The sequence below is a fragment of the Osmerus eperlanus genome, chromosome 10 (assembly GCF_963692335.1).
Source record: "Osmerus eperlanus chromosome 10, fOsmEpe2.1, whole genome shotgun sequence".
NCBI lineage: Eukaryota > Metazoa > Chordata > Actinopteri > Osmeriformes > Osmeridae > Osmerus > Osmerus eperlanus.
In genome coordinates, this window is record NC_085027.1 from 10495333 (window position 1) to 10520492 (window position 25160).

Sequence of the window (25160 nt, forward strand, 5' to 3'; positions counted from 1 at the left end):
ACTTACAAGTATGGAAATACCTGTAGATAACAACATGAAGTTGTTATATAAATTACTATCTAAATATGGTTCCAGAACAACAGGGCCTGTATACAAGAGAAATTGTCTGAACTCTGTAGCTTTCCAACAATCTAATTCTCGAAGGGATCGTGGTTTCCTTGCAAACTCTGCTGGTATATACCTACGCATCTGAGTTAGACTTTCTGAAATCCTGTCAGCAAGACTAGAGGACAAACAAAACATCAAAAGGCCCCTCAGCCAAATGTTTAGCAATCGTCGCATTACACCTAAACATGCAAGGTGCATGTAATCTAGGGGAAACCGAGTTACCCTACCAACATCTAAATTAGAAAATCCATGAGGTCCTTCATGGTGATGATCCTCATCAGCTCTCTCTGAAAATGATGAGTCAGTCCGTAACATGTAATTATTTAAAGCGAATGTCATTCATCTGTTAATGTAAACACCTGGCTGGGAACGTTTATCAAATCAGTCATAAGCATTGTGAGCCTTTGTGTTTTTTACAAATGCCCTAGCAGGTGTATCACACACAGCAGAAACCAGTTCAAGGAACACTTTTTTCCCACTGAAATCAAAACCTTTCTGTAGCTGTTGTAACTCACATGTGAAGTCTCACAAAAATTCTTCAGCTGGATTAGGTTTTTTCCTACCACAAAAAATGCCTATGACAACAGGTTCCTTCGTTGGAACACTTAACAGAAGTCCTAAAATAGGCCATAACTGAATATTTGTGCTTTTACACAGTGGTAACCCATCAATATTAATCTGCAGCTTGAATTTAAAGCCATCAGCAACACTGTGTATATGTTGAATTAAGGTGTTACTAAGCGCTGCCAAGATACCTGTATGATGATACCCACCACATTTTTCTTGGATTTTGTAATTAATTCTAGTTTTGAGGACAGTCCTAGCATCTTTTGGCAGTTCTGGGTGGTACACCCTCAACAGGGTAAGGAGGGCTGTGAGCGCGACCAAAGACTGAACTGTACAGCCCAATTAGCTAAAAGGCTGTCCAAAAGGCTCACATGCTCTTCATCAGCGTCAGCATCAGACTGAAACAATTTCTTCTTCTCCCCATTCTGTCTGTGTGATGGTCATCTTCCACCTGAAGAGTAACTATACACGCGCTAACGGTCTATCCACACATAACAATTGCTAAAAATATGACATAAAATCTGTCCGTTAGATAACCCGTACGCTGTCGCCCCTTGATATTTTAGCCTCTTTTATAAAGGACACTGCCACAACTATTTAGTAGTAGTACACACCAAGAGATATAGTTTCAGGCAGACAAAACTCAATGTAGATTCTGTAACTGTTAATCTCATACACAATTTGAAAACACCCACTAGTAATTAGATAGAGCGTCGCGTGGTAAAACAGGTGGTTCAGGAGCGCGAGCTTTGGGAATGCGTGAGCGCACGTCGTCAGCGACCAAAACGCTGTTGAGCTTAGAGCTATACACTAAGAAATCACAGTGGACGATTCAATACACGTTTTGGCAGCAACTGAAAGATGGTAAGAACTCGTAGATGTCGATTTGTGTGGTCGATTAGGTTGCTATACTAAGCCCAGGAGTGTTATAATCAGTTTTTTGAATTGTATTTGTCAAGGTTTCCAAATATAAGAGACATGGCCATACATGTTTTTCATCATACTGTTGGTCCAATTTGTCACAGGGTATTCCAAGACTGTAAAGAAGAAAAAGTCAAACTGAATGGATGAACCATCCCAGCTACAGCAGGAAGAATTGCAGATATGGCCCTTTTCAAGCAACAGAAAGTGGAAGATTTTTATGAAATAGGGGAAGAATTGGGAAGGTAAAGAAAATATCTTAAATATTGTTATTGTAAATTGATGAAGGTTTCATGTACTTATTAAACATGAGGCAGGCATGAGGCAGGTTTAATGTTATGTTATTATTATTGATTATTAGCCAACAAACCAATTAAAATACAAGTCACATGAATGATAGAACCATATATCCTTAAAGGTCACAAATAGAGTGTTGTGAGATATGTATGTTATGCATGTAATCGTTAAAAAAAGTAGCATGGAGGTGACTTAAAACTAGTGCCCAAAAACAGTGCTATGCTTTAATATTTACATCCTCTGCAGTCCATGCTACCACATTTGACAGTTTTCACAGTAACTGTCAACAAGAACGGCAGTCATTTTGTGTAATGTCTCATGCCATCTGCTGTTCGACAAACACTGTCAACATTCTGCTATACACTATCACTATCATACACACACACACATACACACACACACACACACATACACACACACATACACACACACATTGTGTGCCTCTGTCTCATTCAATGTAGACTAAGCAACAGGTGGACTGAGGAGGCGGACTGTGTTTAAATATAATGTATTAGTCATTGCGCTCTGTACTTTGAATTAAGAAAAAACAGCCTTTTCTCACTTAGATGCTTACCCACTACATTTTGTGCACGGTGAGTTCTGAACCAAGTGGATAAGTGACTAGATGTCCTTTCTATACTTTTCCAAACATTCTTGCTACTTGAAATATTTGCATACAGTACTGTTGCAGCCCATTTCCAAAGTGAATGTACCCTGCAACCCAGTATGTGGTCTTTTTAAGACACAACTGTGACAGGCACTTCTCACTGTGCTTTTTTTTAGGCGTGTTCTATGTTTAGGGTTGTCTGTATCTACTTTCAGAGCTACTGTGAATGAGGAAGTGGAGTATAACCTTACTCACCCTCGCAATGGACATGAAGAGAAAGCAGATGCAGCCGTAGCTAACTGACCTTTGAATCTGGCCAACTCCATTAAAACAATACTAACCTTGAAATAATGTATAAATGTTCTTGTTTTTATGGATATGCATCAATCAGAAGAACATTGAGTTCCTTAGTTTAATAACTAACTAACTAACCCTAAAATACTTTGTAAATGCATATTGATCAAAAGTTCTTGTTAATGGATATGTATGCATGAAACCCTAAAACCCCAATGCTTGAGGTCAGACGCCATGCTGGCAGTCCAACATAACTGCTGAATAAGCCCCCCACTAAGAATAGACTAGCTACCTCTCGTCAACATTTTACATTGCAAATTAACTTACCCTCAATTGAGTTAACCTTTTGCATACATAACAAATATACTAAAGGAATACATTTCATTTTACACCAAAAACTAATGATTAGATTTTAATGATACGTGAAATATACACCACAGAGATCCATTCCCAGCTCTTTCCCCTCCATACTCCTTTATGTTTTCCTTCTAGAGTTTGTGACATAATTGTGTCTCACTGTGCTTTTCATGGTCACAGTGGACAGTTTGCCATCGTAAAGCAGTGCAGAGAGAAGAGCACAGGCCTAGAATTTGCTGCCAAGTTCATCAAGAAACGGCAGAGCGTGGCAAGCCGACGAGGGGTGAGGAGAGAGGAGATTGAGCGAGAGGTGAACATCTTGCAACAGATCCAGCACCCCAACATTGTCACACTGCACGACGTCTACGAGAACCGCACTGATGTGGTGCTAATCCTGGAGCTGTGAGTGAGATGAGACCTGTCTAAAAGTTGACCTCAGAAGTTGTACAGACTGGACCAAGCGGAGTCAGTCCGACAAACTGTTTATTCATGTTAATTATATTTATGCTATTTACAAATTGTTTTACCATGTTTTTTGTTGATCAACAGCATAGTAGTTTCTTATGTATTTTCCTTTAGTGTTCTTAGCAGTAGTTGGCCTATTATGTAGAATTCAGGGACATTATATATCCAGTATATACATTACATATTTTTACAGGGTGTCTGGAGGAGAACTATTTGATTTCTTGGCTCAGAAGGAGTCTCTGAGTGAAGAAGAAGCCACACAGTTCATCAGGCAGATCCTGGAAGGTGTCCACTATCTTCACTCTAGAAAGATTGCTCATTTTGATCTGAAGGTCAGTCCCCTGTGAGTGTATGTGTGCATGTTCACAATACGTTATGTGTAGGTGTGGGTGGGGTGTGTATTCTATGTGTAATTTCCTTTCCTCTATTATTTGTCTATATTGTATTGTACAGATTAATTAAATGGCGTTGTGCAATTCAGTTGATGCTGACATTGAGAAAAGCATACTTTTTCAGTTGTAAAATATTAAATAGGTAAGAGGGTAAAGAAACCAGTAGCTATGCAAATAGTTTTACACTATCAAATGACATTTTTATTCCAGGCCACTTAAAGGAAACATACAAATAGGTCTATAACTTTATGGAGAATCAGATGAAATTAATAATCAAATCTGCACTATAGGAATCAGCGTATCTAAAACATGTTAAAACTAGCTAGCAAACTGCATAACAACAGTGCAAAATGGAAGTTGCATGGGCGTAGCCACCAAACTAGCACACTGCTCCTGAAATAAATTGCTGTCAAGTAAAGAACATCTTTCAATAAAGGTGCAGTCCCTGGCAGTGATGACAAAAATGCATGAACTGGACAAATCACAGGAAGACCAGTGAGGAGGCAGACCTTGTACCATAGAGAAATGGGTACAAGATACGGTCTAGGGCACAAAACACCCTTGTGTGAAGGTCAGAGCTCAGTGCAGGTCTGGGTGTAACGTCCTATTGGGCTGATTTCAAAAGCGTTGTCTGGCAGGGGTTTGAGGGAGAAGTAAAGCCAGGCAGAATGTAACATTCAGTAATAATTGTTGGAATGTACTACATATAAAAAAACATAGCTAACAATTGTTAACAATTATCCCACTTTTCATTGTATCTGTAATCGATTAAATGTTTGCTAATATATCTGAAAATGCTTACTCCTTAGTTAACTTGTTTTATTGGGACAAAAGATTAATAAAACATTTGTACAGTGAGTTATGGTTATTTTAGTGTGAACTGTGAACACAGTAATTTACAAAACTGTTAGGATGTCCCCTCCCTAAAAGGCTGTGTGGACTGATTTTCAACAGAGGAAACATAATATTTGGGTGAGGTTTCACAATAAAAAACCAACAGACAATTCAAGTGTCACAGCTATATCCAGTAGTTTAGACATTACTTTCCATTATTACTACTGTTACAGTAAACCTGTGAAAAGGACTATTTGATTTGATTTACTGATAGGATACTGCATTTTCACAGATTTTACAGGGTAGTCTTCTAAACTCAGTTGACTCAGCAGTCATGCTTTTGTGATTCACAGCCTGAGAACATAATGCTGCTTGACAAGCATGTGCCCTTACCAAGGATCAAACTGATCGATTTTGGCCTGGCTCATAAAATTGAGGCGGGGGCTGAGTTCAAGAACATATTTGGCACTCCAGAGTTTGTGGGTAAGTTGAGAAACAATGGTAAAACATATTGCCTACTATGCATTGTTAAATCTGGACAAAGAGAAGGCATACTTGTTGGTTTTAATCATCTTTACTAGCTCCAGAGATTGTTAACTATGAGCCTCTGGGACTGGAAGCAGACATGTGGAGCATAGGTGTCATCACCTACATCCTGTGAGTACACAAATACAAAAGACTAATCTTGAATTTGCTTCAAGAATGGTAATACATGACCAAAGTATCTAAAAAGGATAAACACGGGCAAACAAAAAATCAGCCTTTAACTTATACTATACATTTCGTGTTTCAGCCTCAGTGGAGCGTCACCCTTTCTCGGCGAATCTAAACAGGATACATTAGGCAACATCTCTGCAATGAACTATGAGTTTGATGAGGAGTTCTTCTGCCACACTAGTGAACTGGCCAAGAGTTTCATCAGACAGCTTCTGGAAAGGGATAAGAGGTGAGAGTTCATGGGAGAAGAGGAGGGGACATACATACATGTCAAATAGTATTGCCTAAGTGTATTATTGTTGTATGTTTATTGTTCTCTATTGCTCAATCTTGTTATGAGTAATGCTTGTTGCTATGTTGTTTTGTTTTGTGTCCTGATGTATGTTAGCATACCGCATTTAGAATCTTAAATCGCTCTGGATAAGAGCGTCTGCTAAATTACTAAATGTAAATGTAAATGATCAAGAAAAACCTAGTCTCTCTCTGTCTCTCATTGTCTTTCTCTTACTGGTGAGGCAATTTGTTATGGCAGATGGCCTGTATACAATGTTGAGAAAGATGTTCTCAAGCTGTGTCCTCTTGCCCTACCTTGTGTAACACTTTTATACTTTTTTAAGTAAATCTTTGTCTTACAGAAAGAGACTGACTATCCAAGATGCTCTCAACCACCCTTGGATCAAGGTACTTGTAAATATATTATATTTAGGATAAGAAAGGTTTATTGAATTCAGTAAACCATAATCTGCGGCTTCATGCATTGTGTTTTGCATGTTTTATTCCTATTACAATGTTTAACAACTTTGCAAATGGTCTAGTAAAAACAAACACACTTTGGTTGATCTGGTAGGATGAAAATAATACAATTTTTCTAAAAATCATTTGGTTTGTTTGTAGTGATTCACAATAACTGCTTTGAAGTAAACACTTCCACCCTCAGATCATAATAGAGCATGACCCTAAGGATGAAGAAAAAGTGACTGACCTCACCTGGAATGTTTTGCCTCTTCTTGGAAATAGATAAACCAGTTTATACTCACCCAAGTACTTGCATGTGTACAGTGTGTTGCATCAATGCATACATGCTTCTGAGTTGCTCCTGTACGCTGACCATATACTGTATACTCCTCTGTCTCAAGTCAAATGAGCACAAGGAGGAAACCAAGGAAACCAAGGCCTGTGTGACGAAGAAACGTGAGCGTCGGCAGTTGAAGACCAAGCGTCTGAAGGAGTACACAATTAAGTCTCACTCCAGCATGCCGCCTAACAACACCTACGTCAACTTTGAACGCTTCGCCCAGGTGGTGGAGGACATCGGTCAAATGGAGGGCACCTTCAGCGGCTTGGCGGCAGCCCATGACTGCCTGCAAGAAGACATTGACGCCCTGGTATCCATCTACAATGAGAAGGAGGCCTGGTACAAGGAAGAGAGTGAGGGTGTGCGCCACGAGCTCTCTCAAATCCGCTACGAGTTCCGCAAGGTGGAGGCAATGAAGAGGAGCCTGCAAGAAGACATGCAGGCGGTGGACAACAGCCTGGGGTCAATTAGCAACCGCTACCAGGAGAGGAAGAGCCACTTTGATGCCCTCAGGCAGGAGCTGAGTGATGAGCTCAAATGGGTGCAGGATGTGGTGGGGTCCTTTCCCTCTGACGGCAGCGGTGGCGGAGGCTATCCCAACTGTCATTTCTCCACCGTCTTTAATAACGATGTGAATGAGGCCCTGAAGGAGCTGCTGAACAGATCCTGTGGAGGGGACCTGTTGTCTGGGATCAACCTGGACTTCACTGAGGCTGGCCAGCAGAGATGACATGAGGGACACTGTAACTGACCTAAATACAGAGAAAACAGCTAGAACATGATGACATGACGGTTTATGGGCTTTATCTTTGAGGGCTTTAATTGTTACTGTGGTCCTAGTCCTTAATTATATACCTCTATGGTATGTACATTGGATGGTTAAATAACTTGCCGTACATCTTATGACACTTATTTTAAGCATGGCCATTGCTTGGTAGTTCATGCACTGAAATGTGAGAAGCTAAAAGTTCATTTGATGTTAACAGGAAAAATAACTGATAACGAAGGTGATAATTAAATGTACATCTAATACACTTCTACTTCTCTTGTATTTCTAAATACATTTGTGTTATTAGTTTTTATCCAACCTTATTCAGTATGATACCATGTGAACTCTATCACTGCATTCTTTACTATAAATGTTCAGATTAGATTGTTGCTCACATAAAAGTGTTTTTAAGGTATGTTGGTGTGCATCATTCAGGAACAAAGGTCTGTTATCTTCACCTGGTGCACCTGATATCAATTTGAATGGACTCCAATGTGTGGAGTGTCTGGCAGATACACAAGCTACAGATACACTGGCAATATATTTTATTCTGTTTGATATCCAATATGGCACTGGACAATATCGCCTAGAGCATGGCTAGGTACTTGAGTCCAAAATCATAGGCTGAGCCATGGACTTTTGGCAACACTGTTTTGTTTTTTGGTGTCTTCTAGCCCTCAAACCCACGCCAAGCTTTAGTGCGCAGGCTGTCCGTCATAAACCTGCAAAACTTCAGAAGACAGTACGCACGACGAAGATGGAAGGTAATATATTACACTACCTACAAAACATTTACCACAGAGGTCATTGCACATACAACACAGGCCTTTACTGAAAATGTGCTTGTGAATATGTGCTGGTTCTCTGTCTTGGAGAATATAATAATGTATTCAATTTGCATATACTTTTATTGAAAGCAACAGAAGGGGGGACCTAGTACCTGGGGGAGGCTTGAATGCCGCTGAGCTATAGGCCTATCCATCCCACTGTATGCCGCTGAGCTATAGGCCTATCCATCCCACTGTATGTCGCTGAGCTATAGGCCTATCCATCCCACTGTATGCCGCTGAGCTATAGGCCTATCCATCCCACTGTATGTCGCTGAGCTATAGGCCTATCCATCCCACTGTATGCCGCTGAGCTATAGGCCTATCCATCCCACTGTATGTCGCTGAGCTATAGGCCTATCCATCCCACTGTATGTCGCTGAGCTATAGGCCTATCCATCCCACTGTATGCCACTGAGCTATAGGCCTATCCATCCCACTGTATGTCGCTGAGCTATAGGCCTATCCATCCCACTGTATGTTGCTGAGCTATAGGCCTATCCATCCCACTGTATGTCGCTGAGCTATAGGCCTATCCATCCCACTGTATGTCGCTGAGCTATAGGCCTATCCTTCCCACTGTATGCCGCTGAGCTATAGGCCTATCCATCCCACTGTATGTCGCTGAGCTATAGGCCTATCCATCCCACTGTATGTCGCTGAGCTATAGGCCTATCCATCCCACTGTATGTCGCTGAGCTATAGGCCTATCCATCCCACTGTATGTCGCTGAGCTATAGGCCTATCCATCCCACTGTATGTCGCTGAGCTATAGGCCTATCCATCCCACTGTATGTCGCTGAGCTATAGGCCTATCCATCCCACTGTATGTCGCTGAGCTATAGGCCTATCCATCCCACTGTATGTCGCTGAGCTATAGGCCTATCCATCCCACTGTATGTCGCTGAGCTATAGGCCTATCCATCCCACTCTATGTCGCTGAGCTATAGGCCTATCCATCCCACTGTATGTCGCTGAGCTATAGGCCTATCCATCCCACTGTATGTCGCTGAGCTATAGGCCTATCCATCCCACTGTATGTCGCTGAGCTATAGGCCTATCCATCCCACTGTATGTCGCTGAGCTATAGGCCTATCCATCCCACTGTATGTCGCTGAGCTATAGGCCTATCCATCCCACTGTATGTCGCTGAGCTATAGGCCTATCCATCCCACTGTATGCCGCTGAGCTATAGGCCTATCCATCCCACTGTATGCCGCTGAGCTATAGGCCTATCCATCCCACTGTATGTCGCTGAGCTATAGGCCTATCCATCCCACTGTATGTCGCTGAGCTATAGGCCTATCCATCCCACTGTATGCCGCTGAGCTATAGGCCTATCCATCCCACTGTATGTCGCTGAGCTATAGGCCTATCCATCCCACTGTATGCCGCTGAGCTATAGGCCTATCCATCCCACTGTATGTCGCTGAGCTATAGGCCTATCCATCCCACTGTATGTCTTTCCATGTAGTTCTGATAAAGTGTCACTCCGTATATGCTGTGCTCGCTTCTACTCTCACCCAGATGTCTATAAGGATCGTGGCCCTGTGCAACCATCTAACCAGGCTGATGAAGAGAGAACCTTCTCTGGAGCAGGACGACGATCCAGTAGGTGGCCAACATCTTTACTGTTTCCCTTATCTTGTTAACGTGTTTACGTGCAACGATGATTTATCCCCACTGTGCTGATGTCACTACATGCAATTAGATTATGGAGCAGATTAAGAGACTGCGATATGGATGTCATGGGATGCGCTGTGTGAATGCGTTAATGTTGGGTTGAAGGGTTTTGACTTCCAACTGTAAACAACATTCAAAAACTTATAATATCCATTTGGAAAGAAGTTTGGTATACTAATTTGAATTCCTGAATATCTGCTTGATCAAGGCAGAATCAGAATACTTTAATTTCAGTATCTGGACCTATAAATAATGGAAAGTGTTCCAAAGTTACAGATGTTAAAACCTACAGGAAAATCCAGCAAATATTTTAACAATAGATTTGGTTTGAAATTGTAGCATTTTTAGAATGGTACATTTCACATATTGTCAAGTCTTTACAGTTACAGTTAATAACCTATTGTAATCAATAATAAGTTAAACCTCCATTACTTTTTTCTATAGCATTTCTTGAGATATGTTTTGCACAAAGCCCCCAATTTGGCTCCAATCTCCAGGACTGGGTCAGTAGGTGTTGCTAAATGTGGCAAGCTGGTGTGAGAGCCTGAGAAGAGAGATGTGATGTATACAGTTCTGTTGCAGAGAAACTATGAGAGTGACCAAGAGGAGGAGGAGACCAGGAAAAGAAGACCCACAACAAGAAATAGGAGCAGCACCTCCTGAAATCAACACAGAAAAGCTACATTCCATCTCACTCATTCACTGATATTTTACTGAGTGGCCAAAGTTTTGGAACATGGAATGGATAAGGCAGCATACCTCTGTCTGACAAAGCACTTTGTGGGCATTTGTTGGGCAGAGAGAGCAATGGCCTTATAGCATACAAATACTCCATAATCCAATTCGGATGACATCTTGATTAGGTTGTGGGACAAAAATTGCTATTCCATTCACTTTTTCCTGTGGTTGAGCACCTCTGTCACTAAATGTATTACTTTGTGGGGCTCTCTGTCTGCCTGGCTCGATACTTTCAACTGTTTCAGAAACTCTGTGAGAAAAAAAGCAACAGTCAATGAAATGTGGATGACACATTGTTAAGCAACAAAACCATCCAACATGTAAAGGACCAAATATTGAACATTTTACTTACCTAATTTGTACTCTTCTCTTGAAAGAGAAAGAAACACTGCAAATGAATACCCGATAACTGTCTTGTTTGCAAATGAATATGTTCACCCATTTGATTTTTTTTCAAATATTGATCAGTAACGATGTGTGTAGAAGTTACAATACAATAATGTGTTAAATTACTTCTTCTTATGCCTATCTTTTTGTTTACTCTGAGAAATGCCAGATCAATGAGTCCTGTATATGAATGGCATGGGACAACCAAGGAGATTCCTCCTAACATCATGTGCCCCCCATGTCTAATTTTGTTAGCTGATTTAGTTTGCACTTTGCAATAAGACTCTCCTCCTAAAGGATAAGGTCAACAAAAGAGATGCTTTGCCCACTATAGTGATTATACAATCATGCATATGTAAAAACTGGAACATTTGACTAACATCTACTGTTCTCACTGAGCTATTGTAAGATTTAAAACGATATTGAAAGAATGTACGGTGAGTAAAATCAAAGCTCAACACCTTCAAAAACTATACATGTTAACTAACAATTTAAGGTCTTCTGGGTCAGCTAATGGAGGGTTAGCTGCTCACCTTTCAGTATGTTAAAATAGAAGCATTTGTTTTTCACACACTTGTCGTGTGCCAAGAACTGTGAAACAAAGTTATTTAAATGTATTCAAAATGAATAAATACATGTTGACATGTGAAATGTAAGGATGATCTCTAGGGGGCAGCATATACTATGAACATAAACTAGCCAATGCCCTGGCCTAGTCTGTTACACACTACAGTCTGGGGGCTAAACTACTCTAACTGCAAGTGCATGAGTAGATATTCTCAAACTGGGCCCGTCGTTGTCTCTGCACTGCCCAGATAACTACAACGGATTCCCCTTCCACTATGTTTGCTTAATATTCTTACCTTCACTCTTTGCACTGTAACATGATACACCTTCATTGATTTGCAATACATTCTAAGATAGTTAGCTTTTTTATTATTATTGATGTATTATTATAATTGACCAATGTACAACAAAAAAGTACAAAAAGTTTGGAAGTTGCCCCGCAAGGAATACAATGTAAAGCGGTGGATCAAACGATTACATTCAAAACATACATTTTGCTGTGGCTCATGCAATTCCATTTTCAACTCCGAAGGAAAAGCTTGGACATTTTTGGAGATGCATTACATCTCATGCATTAATCCATTTGTCAAGACGTGTGATTAACTTACGGGGGCAAAATATGGTGGGGAAAAGCTAGACTACACTAAGTATTCCGTGGATGCTCCTCTTCCCACCATTGTTTTTTGAGTTGTCATGTCCACTGGACAAATATGCAGTGGCACTATGTTAATACAGAAGACATGCACAGGAACACGTCACTGGCTCACTGCGCCCTAGGGCTGGGGCTCTCTGGCTAGGGTTGGGAGTGAACCTCTTGTCTGAATTCATTGCAGTGGAAGGTGCAGGAACTGAGAGGTGGGGATATGGAAACCTATCCCTGATTGACTGAGCCCTTATTTGTTCAGTTGGCATAAACAAAAGCATCAAAAGATAAGCCTGTGAAGTATTACAACAAAGGATACTGGAATTATTTCTACCATGCAATGAAGATTAGTTGTATGTAGCTGGCACCACGGAGGCCTTTGACAGTTGATGGTAAGCTAAGCAACGCTTCGAATCTGAATCTCTGCAAACGGATCTCACTACTAACTGGTAGTGCTAGCAAGCTATGCTAGTTAGCTAGGTAGATAGTTTGTTTACGAGCTGGCTATAGCTAGGTAACAGCAATTTTTGTTGTAGCTAGGTGCAACCTGCCATTCCGTTTTACTTAACCCGCTAGTGTTATCAGTTGCTGTCTGTTTATTATTGAACAGTGTGGTGTGGCGTGCCTGTCAGCTTGGTGAAGTAGCATACAGATTGGGCACTCCTATATGTATTGAACGTATGCTATGTGTATGATCCGTGTTGGCTGCAGCTGCTTGTGCTTACTGGCTAACTAGCCACCGGCTAACCAGGTAGCTAGGCTACGACCAGTACTAGCAGCAATTTTAGAGGAATCAGTCAGATACTACTAGGTTAGTACTGTAGCTGTCTACTAGAAATACCTAGTATCAAGCACAGCTAGCAAACAAAGCTTTCAGAGAAGCACTCAACCACATACTGTGTAGCTACCCGGCTATCTAGCTCTTCTAACCAGTTAGCTATGAAAAAACTATTTGTTGAACTAGGTAGCGTAGTGTTACAAAACTAGCCAGCTACAGTACTGTACTGTTTCTGGCAAACACACCATATAAGCTAGTTGCTCGTGAGCTAACGTCAGTTGCATAGTTGCCACTTCCAGCTAGATGACTGGCTAACCCCCTTGGTTCAGTGTCGAGTTGCTGACTAATGGCTCCAAAGCTTTACGTTAGCAACAATTAAATCGGTGGTGGCTAGCTAGAAGAGCAGCCAATTATGCAAGCCCACCTGGTGCAGAAGAGTACAGTATTGGTAGTTATTCAACTATCCAACATATATAATTTTTTACCTAGCTTCTAAATTACTTTAATATCGAGTACTATCTGTTTGCAAAGCAAGATCTAATAAGCTACAGGTCCTGCTTAAGTGTCAAGAATAAAAACTGGTTAGGCTAAACATTGGCAGGGTTAACTTATAAACAATGTTGGGAGTAATGAACCATGATGCCTTTGCTTACTATATACTGTCCGCATGGGATATTTGGATAGATGTCAGGCAGCATATTACCCTGTCTTTAAATCAGTGTGTGCAAAGGCTTGTGTTTTGTCAGCTCTTGCAGCTGTGGAATATGCTAAGGTTTATAGAAAAGCTACCCATGACTGAATTATTTCCTTTTTAGAATATAATGACTGTGGTTGAGAAATTCCTACTGTGGAAAAAGCCTTTCTGAGTTAAATGTTAACTTGCAAGTGCATTTCATGATGCAAATTCAAAATTTGCAGAACCATTTGGCGATCGTGAGATAGTTGCAGACTTCCCCCTCTTTCTTACATTGTCTTCAGGGAGTTAATGTCCCTGGATTGTTTCTTCAATGCACCAAGCAAGCGTTCTATTACCAGATATACCAGATCCTTCTCCAACCAACAGACCCTTGGCCTGACATGACGGTACCACAACATACACAGATAGCCTAAGGCTAGGCTATGTGTTAATAATGCAGCAGGGGGAAAATGCACTGTCACTCCTGGAGAGTTAGGCTATGAAATTAATTCAGTACACTTGTGTCTGTAGACAAAAACAACATTTGTATGCATCATTAAATGGTAAATGCATTTTGTCCAATAGTTTGTGTGTATGAAATGCAAATAGCGTTGTGTTCAGGGAACTTAGTATAGGCTACAGTTGGTTAGTGTCTAATGTGTGTCCGGATAGTTTGATTGCATAGTCAGCATGTTAAGGAGAAGTCTTTTCTCGTAATCAGTTTCAGATGGATGACCTACTTTTGCAACATGCCATCAGCTAGATAAAACAGGTTAATGATCAATTTAAAATCATGTTGAAATACCTGTAAAATGATCATTTACAGTAAATTTGTAAATATTTTCTGTCATTTAGCTCAGGTTTATTACTATCTCAGTTCATGTTTACCTGTTATGATTGACACGATGTCCCATGGTAAGATAGAAAAGCTACACACAGTAAAAGTTATTGTTTAATGTCAAATGAATGGTTTAACTGCAGTGTGGAGTTTGACCATTTATTATCTTGAACATGCTCATCAGTTTGTTGTTCTTTTCTGGGCTGTTGGATTCCTGTCATAGTTATGCTTTTTTGGCCTTTTTTTGTCATTTGAAATGGCTTGTGAATCTCTAAAATGATAGGATGAGTTGTAGGCTAAAACTGGGGCACATAATTAGCCTGTGTTAACATTATTAGCCTAAAATTAATAGGCCTGAAGGCTCTTTATTTTATTTTGCTGCTATTTCTTTGAATAAGGCCCAACAGTGTTCTTAGTTATGAGAGTACATTAGTATATTAATAGAGTTTAAGTATTGCTTCAGTATGTTCCTTTGTTGATTTTAGAGATCTGATGGCCTAAACTTTGGTATTCCACCCCTGGATTTTGCCCAGGACTGATGGCCCCAGAGTGACGTGCCATGGCTCTGATGATCCCTCCAGTGAAGCTCAAATGGCTGGAGCACCTGAACAGCTCATGGATTACGGAGGACAGCGAGTCCATCGCCACACGCGAGGGCGTCTCTGTTCTCTACTCCAAGCTGCTGACCAACAAAGAAGTGGTGCTGCTTCCCCAGCAGGTGCTGTGCCTCAAGGGCCCCCAGCTTCCTGATTTTGAGCGTGAGTCTCTGTCCAGCGATGAGCAGGAGCACTACCTCGATGCGCTGCTCAGCAGCCAGCTGGCCTTGGCCAAGATGGTGTGCTCCGACTCCCCCTTTGCTGCCGCCCTGCGTAAGCGTCTGCTGGTTCTCCAGCGCATCTTCTATGCCCTCTCTAACAAGTACCACGACAAGGGAAAAGTCAAGCAGCAGCAGCACTCGCCCGAGAACACCTCAGGCTCAGCCGACCTCCACTCTGTCAACGAGCGGCCGCGCTCCAGCACTGACGCCCTCATTGAGATGGGTGTGCGCACGGGCCTCAGCCTGCTCTTTGCCCTCCTGCGCCAAAGCTGGATGATGCCGCCCCTACCTGCCCCCAACGGAGGCGGCGTTGGAGTAGGAGGAGGCCTCAATCTCTGTAATGACGTCATCCACACTGCCATTGATGTGGTCAGCTCCCTCCCACCCTTGTCTTTAGCTAACGAAAGCAAGATCCCTCCCATGGGCCTCGACTGCTTGGCCCAGGTCACCACTTTCCTCAAAGGAGTGACCATGCCAAATTCCGGGGCAGACATTTTGGGCAGGAGGCTGGCTTCAGAGCTGTTGCTGGGCCTGGCTGCCCAGAGGGGCTCACTGCGCTACCTGCTGGAGTGGATTGAGATGGCTTTGGCTGCAGCAGCATTGGTCAGCACCATGGAGAAGAGCAAGGTTGTGCAGAACCAGGAGGGGCTTATTGGATATGACTGCTTCATGAATATCCTGATGCAGATGAGACGCTCTTTGGTAAGTCCTCAGTAAACCATTGTATATCCACCTCGGGTTTAGAGTGTCTTTGTGGGTTTTTTACAAGCTTATAGAACAATAATCTAAAAATATTCTCTGTGTGACTGTCTCAGGGTTCCTCAGCGGATCGCAGTCAGTGGAGAGAACCCACACGCACATCTGATGGCCTGTGCTCACTCTATGAGGCTGCACTCTGTCTGTTCGAAGAGGTAAGACACTCGTGGTATTTCACTGTTCAGACCCTGTGCATTAGTGAGTGGCATCTCCTATTAATGTACAACATCCACAATGACGACTTTTGCTGTACTCTCCTCCTTCACATTACAGGAAAAACCTGGAGAGTTATAGAAAAGTCAGGGAAAAGGGTCCCTGACTTAACTTAAAAGAAAATGGCCAAATGTATATTACCAAAAACAAAAATATAAATAAAACAACAGCAAAAAACATCATGAGCCCTGATGAGATTGGGTGTATGCTTTAACGGTGGTAGACTTTAACCAGTTATTTTGGTTCCTTGTCTTCTGAAACATCATCAAAACAGGACTCAACAGGAAACACTGTCCCTGGTTTCCCTCGCCAACCAGGTTTAATGTTGTGTTTAGATTGTCTGGTATCTGTCCTTTTGATAGCGGATGACAGTGCCAACACCTCTGTTTACAGCTTGACCCCTTTTTCCTTCAGGTATGCAGGATGGCATCTGACTACTCCCGCACCTGCGCCAGCCCAGATAGTATCCAGACAGGGGAGGCGCCCATGGTGTCAGAAACCTGTGAGGTGTACGTGTGGGGCAGCAATAGTAGCCACCAACTGGTCGAAGGCACCCAGGAGAAGATTCTGCAGCCCAAACTGGCACCAAGCTTTGCTGATGCTCAGACGGTAAGCAACAGAAAAGGTCTGTAATGTTCCACCAAGACCTGATCAATGTCTGTCTTATGTCTGGGTTGGGTATTTGTGTCGTTTTTGTGATTTCTTTCTGCACCTTGGCTGCATGTGCTATTGTGTGGCTGCACCTAGATTTCACAAGGTAGTGCAACATTTCCTGTTGGAGGAATAGTGTTGGCTTTCAGACTCTGGGGTCTAAATTCTCATGGAAAAATGTCTTAATGAATCATGGTTTTATTTGCACTGTTGAAATACACTGTTGATACACACTGTTGATATATGTGGGAAATATAAAAGGAAACTATTTCCTTCTTAGCCTTTCAGATATTCTAGTTTATCGAGGTTAACATGGGGAAGTTAAACAGTGAAGCAAGTGAGATTTGTGAAGCCAGCCAAACTCATAGCAACTCATCCCTGTACTTATTGATGGGTGTCAGATCGAGGCTGGCCAGTACTGCACCTTTGTCATCTCATCCGACGGCTCAGTCCGCGCCTGCGGCAAGGGCAGCTACGGCCGCCTGGGCCTGGGTGATTCCAACAACCAATCCACGCTCAAGAAGCTGACCTTCGAACCCCACCGTGCCATCAAGAAGGTGTCGTCTTCAAAGGGCTCGGACGGCCACACGCTGGCCTTTACCACGGAGGGGGAGGTGTTCAGCTGGGGGGACGGCGACTACGGAAAGCTGGGTCATGGGAACAGCTCCACGCAAAAGTACCCCAAACTCATTCAGGGCCCCCTGCAGGGAAAGGTAGGTTGACCCCCCCCGCACCATACCCCTGCAGCACCATCGAAGGCACAGAACACTTTCTTATGATGGTAATGTGAGTTCACCGCAGATTTGAAAGTGGGTCGTAATGAAAGTGTGTGTGTGGTGTGCAGGTGGCGGTGTGTGTGTCCGCTGGCTACAGACACAGCGCTGCGGTCAGTGAGGATGGAGAGCTCTACACGTGGGGTGAAGGAGATTTTGGGAGATTAGGTAACACTTGCATGGCAGCTGGCATGCTGCTGGCAACCCATTTTCAGTCATCACCTACAGTTACCAGATGTACTGTAACACCACGGACAACTCAGAAGGCTATATTGATATACACGTCGACGTGCTGACATGTTCAATTCCCCGTGTTCACAGTCTATTTTGTGTGTGTGTGCAGGTCACGGTGACAGCAACAGTAGAAACATTCCTACTCTGGTGAAAGACATCAGCAACGTGGGCGAGGTGTCGTGTGGTAGCTCGCACACCATCGCTCTGTCGAAGGACGGGCGCACCGTGTGGTCCTTCGGAGGAGGGGACAACGGTGAGCGAAGTCACAAGTCTTCCTTCCAAGACTATTCATCTGTATTAATAGTCAATGCTTATGCAACTAACATGCATGTCAAGATGTGATGTGGAGAGTGGAACTACCATTCTAAAACACAACCACCTTGAACTTCTAACTCTTAACTAACATCTGAAACTGTGCCAGAACTCAAAGTACTGGATGTGCTCCCGTCTACTGCAGGGAAACTTGGTCATGGTGATACAAACCGTGTGTACAAGCCCAAAGTGGTGGAGGCCTTGCAGGGCATGTTCATCAGGAAAGTGTGTGCTGGAAGCCAATCGTCCCTGGCGCTGACTTCCACAGGACAGGTATGTCCTAGTTTCTGAAATCGGCCACAATAACGGCACCACTGCCAGCTGTGCATGGGAAGGGGCTGGGTATCGGGGGAGAGGGCAGTAGCACTGCTGGAATTTTTGATGGAATTCCTCAACTCGATGTTTTGTGTTTGGGTGTGAGAAGGAAGTTTATAGTGATTTATTGTAGATAAAGATTGTATATACATACTTTGTAGTTGTGTTTGGAGTCAGGTGGCTGAGCGGTGAGGGAGTCGGGCTAGTAATCTGAAGGTTGCCAGTTCGATTCCCCGGCTGTGCCAAATGATGTTGTGTCCTTGGGCAAGGCACTTCACCCTACTTGCCTCAGGGAGAATGTCCCTGTACTTACTGTAAGTCGCTCTGGATAAGAGCGTCTGCTAAATGACTAAATGTAATGTAAATGTGTTTAGAGCACATTGACATGCTGCAATTAGACTTATACCTTCTGTGCACTCTTCTGCTCTTAAAAAGAGCCCGATTTGCAAACTTGTTTCTAATCTTCATGTGCAAGTATTTTTGGTTTTGAAGTCACTGTTTAGGATTTCTTGCCCTGCTGTGTGTTTCAGGTGTACGCGTGGGGCTGTGGTGCCTGTCTGGGCTGCGGCTCCTCTGAAGCCACGGCCCTCAGACCAAAGCTGATCGAGGAGCTGGCTACCACCAGAGTCGTGGACATCTCCATAGGCGACAGCCACTGCTTGGCTCTTTCACACGGTAAAGAGAGCAGGATTCATCTCAAAGGTAGCCATATCATTCATCAGAAAGGTAGTCATATGATTGATTAAAAGGTAGCCGTGACATTCATCCAAAAAGGTAGTCATAACATTCATCAAAACATCCATCATACCTAGAGGTATCCACTATCCATAATATTAATCCACAAGATGGCAATAATATTCATCATAAAGGTGACTAAAACATTCATCATAAAAGTAGCCATGTCATTCATTAGAATGGTAGCCATATAATTTATTTGAATAAGGTAGCCATAACATTCAACTGAAAAGGTAACCACAATGTTTATCATAAAGGTAACATCCATAACACAGTTAGCCATATAATGACACACTGCACCATCAGGAAGAATACAAATGGGGGAGATTCAAATGTAAAGTTGCTAGCTTCAATGAACTCTTAATTTCAACTCTTTCTCTTTACTTTGCTAGTCATAATTGAAACATGACTGTTTACGTGCTCTTCTAAACATACGGTTGCAGTTTAAACTGCATATTTTGGATTTCCTTGGTGCCACTGGCCAAATACAAATATTAATCTCTATAATCTTAATTTATAAACATACCTGCTTTACATACTAGTGTTTGTAAAGCAGGTTCTGTCAATGTGAGGACAGAATTGTCACAAGTGACATCATTACATTTACATGGGATTAACTTGAGGGTAATGTGTAACTTTTTGGCCTTCTGAACTGAACAAATAATGACACAGTGAACTTGGTGACTTTCAGAGTTTCACTACTTTGTGAGCAAAGTATACTACAAATAATGCAAATATAGACCCCTGCATACCTGGAGGAAATGTAGAACCCCAAAATATACACTTTCTATATAATTTTGAATCTCTACATTTGTATTTTTACAAAAAAATCCATACAGCACTTTTTTAACATCCATGAATATATCCACGTGGATTCACTCATCCAACTGTCCTGTATATTGAAATGGCATCATCATTATTTTTCACAATTGAAATGTGTGTTATGTCGCTAGACAATGAAGTGTACGCTTGGGGAAACAACTCCATGGGCCAGTGTGGCCAGGGCAACTCCACAGGGCCCATCACCAAGCCAAAGAAGGTGGTGGGTTTGGATGGGGTGGCCATTCAGCAGATCTCAGCCGGCACCTCCCACAGCCTGGCATGGACAGCACTGCCCAGGGACAGGTCAGTAGCACCAGACTTTAGACTCCACCACTCATCCTTTTGGCTGAGGGTCGTCCAGGGGGAAGTTTCGACTCACTCTCTTATGTCACAACCCCAGGCCTCTGTGTGTGTTACCTAATGTCAGAGGTTAGGTAATGTCTCTTTTTTTTCTTCTGTGGATGTTGTAAAATTCTCAGTGTCCAGTTCATGGCAACAATACGCCGAATATGATGTAATGGGTTCAATGAGTACATCCAAGAATTCCTTCAGGACTAAGGACATAAATATGCAATTCTAATAAAGATAAGGTCATGTCTCAAATATCAAAGTCAGTGAAATGGTCTTCCTGTTTTCCTGTTTCTGTTCTATTGACAGGCAAGTGGTGGCTTGGCACAGGCCCTACTGCGTGGACCTCGAAGAAAGTACCTTTTCCCACCTGCGCTCGTTCCTGGAGCGCTACTGCGATGGCATCAATAGTGAGGTGCCCCCCCTCCCTTTCCCCTCCTCCAGGTGAGCCAGCCTTCAGAGCGTGGTGTTCCCCTACAGCGGCTGTCATTCACACAACTCAGCCCCAAAAGGGATTTGAAGAGAGTTTACTAGCAGTTTATTGCCTATTATTATACATGCTGCCATGTTTTCATTCATATGTTTTTTCCTGTCCATAGCTTCAATTTGTACCTAGCTCATACTGCATGAGATTTTTTATTTAGTCCAAGTGGAAGGGTTCTTAAATCGGTTTGGTCATGAACTGGTATGATGTTTTGCACATCCCTTGTTCATAATTACAGTGTCAGTAATTCATGTTTATTCATTTCACAGGGAGCATCACAACTTCCTCAAACTCTGCCTTCGGTTGTTGTCCAATCACCTGGCCTTGGCTCTGGCCGGGGGTGTGGCCACCAGTATCCTGGGGCGACAGGCCCGTCCCCTTCGTAACCTGCTCTTCAGACTGATGGACTCCTCTGTGCCTGATGAGATTCAAGAGGTCAGTGTCAGCTTAAGATCCCAAACTCACACACCTCTAAGCTCCAGATGTAAACTTTATTACGCTAAAGCTAGTCTACCTTGGAGACCTGAAACAAGTGCTTCATGGGTATAAATAGATTTGTAATTTGATGTCCACTAATTGAATTCAATCCCCCTTCCTACCTTCTTACTTAAAGCCAATATTTGAGTTTGGCACTTCTAACCTCACAAGTAACTAGTGAATAAGTATCTATTGATCTGCCTGGCTTCCCCCATGTATACATGTGTCCCTCTCCCAGCGAGCCAGACCCTTGATTGTGTGCATGTCTGTTTTACCAGGCGGTGATGGAGACCCTGTCTGTGGGGGCCACCATGCTGCTGCCTCCTCTGAGAGAGCGCATGGAGCTGCTCCACTCTCTGCTGCCCCAAGGCCCCGACAGATGGGAGAGCCTTTCCAAAGGACAGGTACAATATGTCGCCTCACAGCCAGAGCTTCACTGCCTGCTTCTTCTATTAGCTAACCTGTTAGTGCTGAATGCTGGAATGACAATGCAATATACGTTACCTGTGTCCCGATTACAAATGTATGTATATATTATATAGATAATATATATAAATAGTATATAGATTTATATATATAAGTGGGAGTCAGGTGGCTGAGCGGTGAGGGAGTCGGACTAGTAATCCGAAGGTTGCCAGTTCGATTCCCGGTCATGCTAACTGACGTTGTGTCCTTGGGCAAGGCACTTCACCCTACTTGCCTCGGGGGAATGTCCCTGTACTTACTGTAAGTCGCTCTGGATAAGAGCGTCTGCTAAATGACTAAATGTAATATAAGAATATAGATACATTATGTGTGTGTAAGACTAGGTGGTACATTCAGTATTTAAAAGGTCCTTGTGATGCATAAAACTTCCTAAACCATAGCCGTTGCCAGACTGTCCCAAGCCATAACAAGGCTGCCATAACCATACCTGATGCTTTTAATGAGCCTGTTAGCTGTAGCCTCTGGAACCTGCAGTAGGACTGACAGCTCTTTGTGTTTGTGTGACTGGCGGGTGTCTCTCCAGAGAATGCAGCTGGACATCATCTTGACCAGCCTACAGGACCACACACATGTGGCCTCGTTACTAGGCTACAGCTCGCCCCCCGACGCCCCTGAGGGTCTCTCTTCTGCGGGCCTCAGTTTCGGCCTCCCCACGGACCCTCCCTATGGCTCGCCCGGCAGCCACCCCGACACACACCTGGCAGAGATCCTCATGAAGACCCTGCTGAGAAACCTGGGCTTCTACACTGTGAGTTTACAGTCCAGTCCTTTTGTTACCTATTATTACACCATTTGTGACCCATTCATCTATCCATTGTTACTCGTTTATACATCCTTTAGTTACCTATTCAAACCCCTTTCACACCAATCTAGAAACGCATGCTAGCCATCGGTGTGAATGGGACTGCCCATGTCCATTGACCAATGTAATCAATTCTGGACTGGTCATTTGTCAGATGCACCAGACAGTCACATCTACTCATCAGGAATTCTGATCATGAAGCTAGTGAACGCGACATTGTACTGCAAATTCCTTTTAGTGACCTTGTCGCGTGTGCCATTTCCCCCACAGTTGTTACCAGCAATATTAATGTTACACGGTGATGTGTAAATACGCACCAGGCGTACTCGCTGGCAGGATCGATGTCCTCCGTTCAATCATATCATTCCCTACACTTTCTTTAATTAAATAATAGATACAAACTGCAGGTCCTGTAAGTGTAGGACCTATGTGCCTCTCCAAGACATAATCCTGTAAGGAGGAACTCGGCATGTGCCCCAGCCTCAGTTCTCAGCCACCCCCCTGGGTCTGGAGCCACCACAGACAGAAGCAACACAGAGGAGCATGTGGCATCCACAATCACCCGCTGGGATCTTAGCTCTCCATTCCTGGCCCAGTACCTCAGAGAGGCTCAAGTCACAGTTCTCCCGGCATAGACCAACCCACACATTTACACAGCTATAGAGGTTCTAGGAAGTGGAATACATAAACGTTATGTAAATGAACGAGGCTCATCCAGTGTAAATATATAATGGTGATAATGGGCTTCATGGCTGTGTGATATGTGGGGCAAATTGATGAGGAAATCCTTCATGGTCTGTGATTCTTCCTCCATGATTCATGACTGTGTGTGTGTGTCTGTCTGCGTCACTGTGTGTGTGTGTGTGTGTGTCTGTCTGCATGTGTGTCTGATTTTATTGTGATGTGTTTTTGCACCTTTCAGGATCAGGCGTTTGGTGAGCTGGAGAAGAATAGTGACAAGCTGCTGCAGGGGACGTCCTCGTCAGACAGCAGCCAGCCCGCCCACCTCCACGAGCTGCTCTGCTCCCTGCAGAAACAGCTGCTGGCTTACTGCCACATCAACTGTGTCACGGAGGTACTGGAAAGACACACTTCCATACTGATATAAGCATCCATAACATGGATTTTATGTTTTTATCGTTATATTTTATTTGCTGAATGAGATTGTATTAAGATGTGTGAAATGTATTATTTATGAAAATATATTATAATATTACTTAAATATGTTGTTTTTGTGTTGTACATTACTTGATTGGCATACATCTGTTATATTATTTGCCATCATATTAACACAGTGATAACACAGACTTTTGATGAACACATTACTTGCATTAAACTGTGTAGTTGCTCTTCACGCAGTGTTGAACAGGAGCTTTTCATGTGATCTGTTCTTCTTCTGTGATCTGACATTGTCCCCCCGTCCCCCCCCCCGTCCCCCCCCCCAGAACTCCAGCAGCGTGGCTCTACTCCACAAGCACCTGCAGCTGTTGCTGCCCCACGCCACCGACATCTTCTCTCGCTCCGCTGCCCTGCTGAAGGAGAGCTCCTGGAACGGCAGCGTCAGGGAGAAGCTCCGAGGTCGGTCAGGGCTACCTCGCCACCCTCCTGCTAACGCTGAACTTTCCCCTTATGGGGGCTACTCACGTGCCTGCGTCCTTTTGCTGTCCTCTCTTGCACTCTGTGTTTCTGTATTCCTTTCTCTCCCTCTTCAGTCTGTCTGGTGCCACTTGTATTCCAACCCTAACCCTGGCTATCAGTCACAGGAGAATTCAATCATTGGCTTTAAGAGCAAGCCCATAAATCATGACACGCCCGTGTCGTCAATCCGCCCTCCGATAACGATCCATTCACATCACCCATCGCATCTACATCACTCAAACGAGGCTACGAACACTACTGTCGTCGTTCAATTACCTTTCTCTGTTTCTCTCCCTCTCCTCCCCCCCCCCCTCTTCTCCAGATGTGATCTACGTGTCGGCGGCGGGCAGCATGCTATGTCAGATCATCAACTCCTTGCTGTTGCTGCCGGTGTCCGTGGCCCGGCCCCTGCTGGGCTACCTGCTGGACCTGCTGCCCCCTCTTGACCGTCTCAACAGGCTGCTGCCCGCAGCCACCCCCCTGGAGGACCAGGAGCTGCAGTGGCCCCTGCACGGTAAGGAACCAGGGGACAATACATAATGTGATCCAGTGCATCAGAGCTACATGCTAAACTAAGGAGCTACGCTTTCAGCTTTCTCTTTTCTCCTTATCCCTATATCTTTTCATAATAAGATTATAAATATGTAACAGTTGCAACTGAATATACAGTACCTAAATATATCTATGGTGGAGAAAGAATTTAAATAAAATTTTGATGTTAGAAATGGCTTATTTATTACCCAAGTGATCCAGTCCA

At 43.3% G+C, this 25160-nt stretch overlaps 2 protein-coding genes across 14 annotated transcripts in view; both read left to right on the forward strand.

Moving 5' to 3' along the window:
* Positions 1-1409: 1409 nt before the first annotated feature.
* On the forward strand, positions 1410-11664 carry LOC134028139 (death-associated protein kinase 2-like). 3 transcript variants are annotated; one of them, XM_062471519.1, is made up of 11 exons: positions 1410-1539; positions 1701-1841; positions 3332-3553; positions 3810-3948; positions 5196-5325; positions 5424-5499; positions 5636-5788; positions 6195-6240; positions 8078-8167; positions 9758-9845; positions 10496-11664. In XM_062471519.1, exons 2-11 carry the CDS (start codon positions 1780-1782, stop codon positions 10504-10506), a joined length of 1017 nt encoding a protein of 338 aa, XP_062327503.1. In that variant the 5' UTR covers positions 1410-1539; positions 1701-1779; the 3' UTR covers positions 10507-11664. The 3 variants fall into 3 exon arrangements, with proteins under 3 accessions (XP_062327503.1, XP_062327502.1, XP_062327501.1); XM_062471518.1 differs by having other exon boundaries at positions 9758-9841; positions 10496-11663; XM_062471517.1 differs by lacking the exons at positions 8078-8167; positions 9758-9845; positions 10496-11664 and adding an exon at positions 6696-7671.
* A 757-nt stretch (positions 11665-12421) lies between these two features.
* The window catches only part of herc1 (HECT and RLD domain containing E3 ubiquitin protein ligase family member 1), a 46697-nt gene continuing 33958 nt past the window's right edge, over positions 12422-25160 (forward strand). For 7 of the 11 annotated variants that reach the window (XM_062471760.1, XM_062471761.1, XM_062471762.1 and 4 more), the window contains exons 1-17: positions 12422-12640; positions 15074-16059; positions 16173-16268; positions 16741-16935; positions 17379-17690; positions 17822-17918; positions 18094-18237; positions 18442-18569; positions 19142-19313; positions 20300-20471; positions 20826-20960; positions 21270-21435; positions 21756-21881; positions 22487-22711; positions 23688-23840; positions 24211-24343; positions 24726-24917. In XM_062471760.1, coding sequence (XP_062327744.1) covers positions 15100-16059; positions 16173-16268; positions 16741-16935; positions 17379-17690; positions 17822-17918; positions 18094-18237; positions 18442-18569; positions 19142-19313; positions 20300-20471; positions 20826-20960; positions 21270-21435; positions 21756-21881; positions 22487-22711; positions 23688-23840; positions 24211-24343; positions 24726-24917 — 3406 coding nt within the window. In that variant the 5' untranslated portion in view covers positions 12422-12640; positions 15074-15099. The remainder of the gene's footprint in view (positions 12641-15073; positions 16060-16172; positions 16269-16740; positions 16936-17378; positions 17691-17821; positions 17919-18093; positions 18238-18441; positions 18570-19141; positions 19314-20299; positions 20472-20825; positions 20961-21269; positions 21436-21755; positions 21882-22486; positions 22712-23687; positions 23841-24210; positions 24344-24725; positions 24918-25160) is intronic. The other 4 variants (XM_062471767.1, XM_062471770.1, XM_062471768.1 and 1 more) reach the window with 1 other exon arrangement.

What these genes read in the sequence shown, in the direction of transcription:
- LOC134028139 (XM_062471517.1), top strand. Translation starts at nt 1,780, where the DNA reads ATGGCCCTTTTCAAGCAACAGAAAGTGGAAGATTTTTATGAAATAGGG. An exon ending in GTGGTGCTAATCCTGGAGCT is followed by an intron (nt 3,554 to 3,809) that starts GTGAGTGAGATG and finishes ATATTTTTACAG; the next exon opens with GGTGTCTGGAGGAGAACTAT. An exon ending in TTGCTCATTTTGATCTGAAG is followed by an intron (nt 3,949 to 5,195) that starts GTCAGTCCCCTG and finishes TGTGATTCACAG; the next exon opens with CCTGAGAACATAATGCTGCT.